At 45.4% G+C, this 7147-nt stretch overlaps 1 protein-coding gene across 4 annotated transcripts in view; it reads right to left on the bottom strand.

The window, feature by feature from the left end:
- mgat4b (alpha-1,3-mannosyl-glycoprotein 4-beta-N-acetylglucosaminyltransferase B) overlaps window positions 1–7113 on the bottom strand; it is a 9273-nt gene extending 2160 nt beyond the window's left edge. For 2 of the 4 annotated variants that reach the window (XR_003051978.1, XM_025063206.1), the window contains exons 1-9: window positions 6590–7113; window positions 5472–5672; window positions 4930–5324; window positions 3243–3289; window positions 2689–2802; window positions 2406–2481; window positions 774–888; window positions 572–702; window positions 206–313 (exon numbers count right to left, since the gene is read on the bottom strand). Coding sequence is in view for 3 of the 4 variants with exons in the window: in XM_025063206.1 (XP_024918974.1) it covers window positions 206–313; window positions 572–702; window positions 774–888; window positions 2406–2481; window positions 2689–2802; window positions 3243–3289; window positions 4930–5324; window positions 5472–5672; window positions 6590–6683 (1281 nt within the window). In the remaining variant the exon portion in view is untranslated. The remainder of the gene's footprint in view (window positions 1–205; window positions 314–571; window positions 703–773; window positions 889–2405; window positions 2482–2688; window positions 2803–3242; window positions 3290–4929; window positions 5325–5471; window positions 5673–6589) is intronic. The other 2 variants (XM_025063208.1, XM_025063207.1) reach the window with 2 other exon arrangements.
- Between the last annotated feature and the right edge of the window lie 34 nt (window positions 7114–7147).

Raw genomic sequence — 7147 nt, forward strand, 5'->3', positions numbered from 1 at the left:
TCATAATGAAACAGACAATCAGACCATGTCTGTTCAGGTGAATTGACCACTGGAGGTAAAAGCTGAAACATCTCCACTGACTTCACTGAAACACTGGTCCTCATGAACAAACCGCAGCATCGGAACAATTCTAAGGTCAATTCTAAGGTCAATTCTAAGGTCAATTCTAAGGTCAAGGTCTTGGTCAGAGTGAAGGGACTCCTGCCTTGAGGTGCTGAACTTTTCCAGACAGAGAGGAGTGGAGGCCCATGTGCTGGAAGAGAGACGGCTTGTACCTCTGCCTGAGCTGCGCCCTCTGTTGATCACAGTGTGCCTGCGTCACACACACACACACACACACACACACACACACAGGTGGAACAGTGTTTGTGTGACTAAAACATGCAGAGACTGTTTGATGTTTCCAGACAACATGAGTCAAAATAGCAGTGAATATCTGTGTGGTTGGTGATGACCCTGGTGCCTCCCCCCACCTCCCTCCAGGGGGCGACATTGTTGAAGATTAAGGGGCTAGGAACATGATGCCCACTACAAACTGGGCCAGACGGTCGTACCAAGGCAACAGACTGACCACATCTTTCTCAGGGTGGCACACTTTCACCCACAGCATGTAATCCAACAACCAATCGATGGGCTTGTCTTTATGGAACATCAGGAAGAAGTCAACAATCACAGGCAGGTCACGAGTCCGAAACAACTTCCCTGTGACAGAGAGAGAGGTGAGGCGTCAAAACAGGAAGTTAGTTTTGAACCTTGGTACCAGGTGAACACACCTATAAAGCCTAGTTGGGAGAACTCCAGGTAAAGCCATGGTTTAGATGCTTCCTGAGTGACGTAGGTCTTCATCTGCTGATAATAATCTTCTTTAGCAACAATGTCGTCCTCCAGCTTCATAGAAAAAACAAACAAACAGACAACAGAAATACAGACGGACAGACATCGTTAAGGAAACAGCTCAGTTTCATCGGACAGACATCGTTAAGGAAACAGCTCTTTAGTTATTACATAACTTATCCAAATATTTCTTCATGAGACTAAATATCTTTGACAGAAACGTTTTTCTTGTTCCATGTCAATCAACTGAAACACGTCAACAGTTCAAGTGAAAACGTTTACAGCAGGTAAAATAAAGGTTTATAAATTGTTTCTCGTCTTCACGCGGACAAACCAACTGACGGACTCATCGTGTCCAGTCACTGTTCGAGTCGAGCAGAACGCGTTTTGTCCGGAAAACACCAGCGGTTTCTACCATCTCTAAATATTGAAGCTTTTCTTCTTCCTTTTCTTTTCTGTTTTCAATACTTTATATTAATTCACGTTCACGTAAAAGGAAAAACAAAATCGTTCATCAATTATGATTGTTTCCGCTTCCCCCGCCCCCCATTCCTCTCATACGATGGCCTATTCCGTCTCACTGCGCATGTGCAGACATATTCTTCAGGGAGGTTGTCGAAAAACAAAATGTTTGGCGCCGTTGAACTGAATGAACGGAGTTTTCCGGAAGCAGGAAAAAGTCGAGACATGCAACAAGGAGAGAGATTTTATCTCTACTACAAAAGGTGGTGTTTACGTCTGTGACTTTAGAAGTAGAAGCCCAGGAACGGACACTGTCGGTGTTTGTGCCAGTTAGTGTGTGTCAGTGTGGTTGGAATGTGACAAAAGCACAGACTCAGGAAAATGTCCTCCATACTGAAAAGTGAAAGTAAGAGAAATTCAGGAGGTAAGACAAAGAAGACAAAGACATGAAAAAACAAACGTAAAATTAAAGAAAGACTATGTAAAAGTAATAAACGACTTTGTCTCTCCTTTTTCTGCAATACATTTATGAAAATTGGAAACGATACAGAGAAGACTGGAGTTTTGTTTTCTCAGGGTTTTTTTTTTGACATGCAGTATTTGAACAACAGTGGGCGCTCATGAGGAGCTGTTGTCTGGAAAGCTGACAATGAACTGCATTTTGCACAGTTCCTACATGAAGTTGTTGATTGTAACTGTGTGTTTTACAGTTTTACACCTACTGTTAATGTTAAGTGTTCTGTTAAAAATCTAAAATCTTCTTCTTCTTTAGTGAAACAAGACAGAGCAGGATCTCCAGACTGAACTTGCTGCTGGTTCTAGATGGTTGAAGATCTTGGGTGAAGGTAGGGATACACCTGACTGACACTAGAGCAGTTTAGGTTCTGTCTTTGACCTTTGACCTCGGTCTCTGTCACAGAGAGCTCCCTTTAAGTCTGTGTCATATAAAGTTATCAGTTCAGTATCAAATGCTGGTTTAATTATTTACAAGTTACAGTCGGGCGGAGGTCAGTAAAACACTAATATAAAGACAGAGTAAGTGTTGAAATACCTCCCCCCCCCACACACACACACACACAGTGACCTCATGTGTGGACTGTGATACTCACCTGAACATAGTAGGCTCCTCTGTCCTTGGAATACATCATAAGGAAACTGAAGTCTAGAATTTGCTTGGTTCTCCATCTGTGAACAAAAATCTCTTGTTGTTTTGTGTTTGTTCAAGTACTATATGTCTGTCTTGACATCCATCTAACTTTAAATCTATATATTTTAAATAATCATTTTTGAATGAGTTTGTTGAAAGTGTCCAGGTGGATTATTGATGCCACGTTCATGAATATTCATAGAATGACATAGAATGACCCAGGATAAGTCGACCAACAGCGATACCTCACTCTGTCCTGGGAGTCGCCCAGGGTCTCCGTCAGGTGGCTCAGGTCAGGGTAGTATTCCTCTGGAGGGGAGATGACCTCCAGCAACCCTGAGCGAACCTCTCTGGGAAAACTACAAAGACAGAGAGTTCGAGTCAGATAAAGAACGGCGTTTGGTCCAGGACCTCATCCCAGTCACCAAGAACTTTATTTTGAAATGACAGTGGGGCCTCGGGATACCAGTCTGATCAGTTCCACATCAGCACTGGTGTGTGGACCCACTGGTGTGTGGACCCACTGGTGTGTGGACCCACTGGTGTGTGGACCCACTGGTGTGTGGACCCACTGGTGTGTGGACCCACTGGTGTGTGTAACTCAGCTGAAGAGAGAACCTGTGACTGAGAGCTGTTGGTGGGAAATCTTTCATAATAGAATATAGTTTTGTGCTGAATGTCATAGTGGAACCACATGACAGGACCGTGGGGGGGGGGGCCTCTGACCTCTGACCTCAGGGCCTGAAAGTTTGGTTTTTCAGGACATTAGTTAGGGTAAAACAGAGGAGAACACACTTACTTTGTCCCGATGGTCTGAGCGACAGCGTTCACGTACTGAAAGTCCACCTGAGGAGACGGAGAGACAAAAAATATATACTATATATGTATATACTGTATATATGTATATACTGTATATGTGTATAAATATATAGTATTTCTTTTTGTGTCTGTTTGTGTCTGGCTGATGTGTCAGCGTTCTGTCCACGATGCAGTGGTCATTTCACTGGGCTTTTTAGAACCGTTAATTTGAAGGACTAATCAGTGACCAGGAACCAGGTTTTGGGTTCAGGGTCTTTGACTACAACCGTCTGTCCTCATAATGTTTTTTTTTTAAACTAGGTCTTGACCCGTGGTCAGTCTTGATCATGTTATAGTCCCTGCTCCTCAGGTCAGAGGTCGAGCCTTGACTGAGAGTCGCTTAGATGGCACATTTAAACAATAAAATAATAAAAAAGGTATGACGTAAGTAACTAAAATTAACTTTATGTTGTCACAGCAACCGTCACACAACAAGTCCTTTAATGACACACACACACACAATCTGCACACAGTCGTCAAACAGGACAGACAGGGATTACCAGTTTGTTGTTCTGATTCAGGCATTAACCGTGCAGTACAACTAACTAGTATCAAGTTTAATATTTACTACTTTGATATCATTCGTAGAATTCTCTTCACTTTGACCTTTTCCCAACACCATCCTGAGACAGAGACTGAGTCATCATCATCATCATCATCAACAGCATCATCATCATCACCCCCATCATCATCATCACCACCACCATCATCATCATCCCCATCACCACCATCCCCATCATCATCAGCCCCTTCATCATCATCAACAGCATCATCATCATCACAATCATCACCATCATCAACATCATCATCATCACCACCACCATCTTCATCATCATCACCACCACCATCTTCATCATCATCATCAACATCATCACCATCCTCATCACCATCATCAACATCATCACCATCCTCATCACCATCAACATCATCATCATCACAATCATCACCATCATCATCATCAACATCATCATCATCACCCCCATCATCATCACCATCATCATCACAATCATCACCATCATCATCATCCTCATCCCCATCATCATCATCACATCACCATCATCATCATCACACCACCATCATCATCATCCTCATCATCAACACCCACCTCCCTCACCTCACCACCATCACCATCAACATCATCATCCCCATCATCATCAACATCATCACCATCCTCATCACCATCATCATCGTCATCATCATCATCACACAGATCCTTGCTTTGACAGACAGTCATCATGACTACAGTTGTCACACAACCAACATTTTGTCACTGCTACCAGTACCAACAGGTGTTTTGGTACTGTTTGATACTTTTCCAGATAAAGGGAGAACACAATTTTCTCTCTTTACTCACTCGCCTTGGCTCACACGCTGATGTCGTCGCTGCCAGCGGATAAAAATTTAAAAAAGTACTGGTCATTTTTCAAACTATAGTATAGTTTTAAATGGTACTGCAGTTCCTATTCAGTACCGATGTACTGGGTACTGCACAAGGCTACTCTGGAGAAAACCAAGGAAGTTATTTGTAATATAAAGTTGACCTGTAGGGGAGCCAGTGTGAGGTTGTTGGCGATGACAGACCTTGACAGGTCGGAGTGTGTGTGTGTGTGTGTGTGTGTGTGTGTTACCTCGGCGACTAAGACAACGATGAGGAGGTCTTGATGTTGTGAAGAAGAGAGTCCGTAGAGCAGAGAGTTGATGGTGTTGATCAGGTAGCTCTGTTTGTCTCTCTTCACTGTAGGGACTCCCAGTACGACGGACACTGAAAGACACACACACACACACACACACCCACACCCACACACACACAGAGTTCCATTTTTCTGATCAATCGCAGCAGCTTCTTCTTCTTCTTGTGTGCTAAGATGCTCCGTACCTCCACGGCGTCCCTGTCCCAGCACTGTTTTGGGGACGAGGCTGTTTGGACTGTGTCTGAGGTGGGGCAGGTGGAGGTAGATGCTGAGGTCCAGGTGCAGCTGCTGGGCCTGATCACCCCCCCCGATCACCGGCTGCTGTGTTTTGTCTGTCCACAGGGGGGCACACAGGTATAAATGAGGTTTCATCCCAAGGAACAATAAGACCAAATAAGAAAAACCCTTTCAAATATATATTTCTATTTAAACCTATGTTTAGTCCCAGGTAGGTCTCAGGGGACCGTCCTCTCCTCTACCTGTGGGGGTGCTGGACCGCTCAGTGCTGCTGACCTTGGACTGAGCTCTCAGATGCTCCAGGATACTGCTGAGGTTCCTGGACACCTGCCCCCCCAACTCCTCAGCTGCCAGGAGTCTCTGATACAGCAGCTGCAGGTCCGACAGCGCTGTGGCCCCCGGGGCCCCCGTGGCCCCCCAGGACAGACCCAAAGCAGAACCTGCTGAAACACGAGTCACATTAGTCTCCACTGTATCTGCTGTGAGGTCACACTCATGTCATGTTAGCAGCCAATTAGAAACCAAAGAGAAGAGAAGAGTTACAGCCTCAGAGACTCAGACAGAACCAGCTGCTGGTGATCAGGAGGTGACCCTTAAATCCAGCGACAACGTCTGCAACAACCAGGAAGTGGCTGAAGACAGGGGGCGCTAGTTTTAAACCAAAGTGGTTCTTTCCTTCTTGCTTTCTTTCCTGTTGCTTTTATCTAGCCCAGATCACTGATGCAGCCCAGATCAGTGATGCAGCCCAGATCACTGATGCAGCCCAGATCAGTGATGCAGCCCAGATCACTTCTTCTGATGTTTAAATCAGAAGAAAACCCAAACAAGTGTTGACATCAGGCTCAGAAAAGGACCATGGAGAGCAGACAGTGGTCACCCTCGGTCCCTGAGCCCATTATTCCGCCTCACTCGTACTACAGTGGTATGACATCACTCTATTGTTATTATCAATAACAATAATTATAACATGGAATGTTAATGTGGGTGTGGTGGCTTTTATTGAGTGGCAGTGGTGGCTTAGTGGTTAAGAAAGTGGACTTGGGTCCAGCAGCTGCCAAGTTACCACTGAGGTGCTCTGAGCAAGGCACCGTCCCCACACACTGCTCCAGCTGCCCACTGCTCACCTTGGTGATAGGTTAAAAGCAGTGGTCACATGTGACTGTGCGCAGTGGTGCAGTGGTGCAGTGCTGTGTCACAATGACCAGTAGTTCACGTTCTCTGGGTTAGTAGAGACGGTCAGAACGCCTACAGGTTTGACTTGACTTGTTGGAGCGTGTAAATGTAAACATCCCTCAACTTTAGAACCTCCACCAAACTCCCAGTGACCACGGCTGTGGCTGATGCTGAGCCGCCCACTCACCTGCATCATGGCGTTTGGATTTGATCCAGGTGGCTGTGAGGAAACACAGGCAGAGCAGCAGCAGACACCTGAGGCGATCTGAGTTCCACCGCATCTCAGTTCATTTCTCCCTGATGGTTTGACTTCAACTGGCCACGACAGCTTGGTGTGAAGTGGAGCAGCCAGAGGCGGAGCCTGTGACTCCGCCTCTGGCTGCTCTGTGACGGCCCTGTTCACCTGCTTCACTACCACACCCACACAGGATTGAACAAGAGCGACACCTGCTGCTACACCGAGACATTGTTGTTGTTTTTGATAACATACAGTAATAGACTGGAATACTAGAATGTAACTGCAGTACTACGATACTGTGAGGGACTTAGACTATTATGAATCTGGTACCATGTATCAACACAGTACACAGGTCACACCCCATGTCTCTCTCTCTCTCTCTCTCGCTCACTCTTCCTTGTCTCTGTCTCTCCTTTTTCTCCCTCCTTACCCCCAATTTCTTTGTTTGTGCCAGTGTTTTACACACGATGATGATGACGGTGATGATGATGATGATGATGAAGATGA

The sequence above is a fragment of the Cynoglossus semilaevis genome, chromosome 15, assembly GCF_000523025.1.
Source record: "Cynoglossus semilaevis isolate Cse_v1.0 chromosome 15, Cse_v1.0, whole genome shotgun sequence".
Taxonomy (NCBI): Eukaryota; Metazoa; Chordata; class Actinopteri; order Pleuronectiformes; family Cynoglossidae; genus Cynoglossus; species Cynoglossus semilaevis.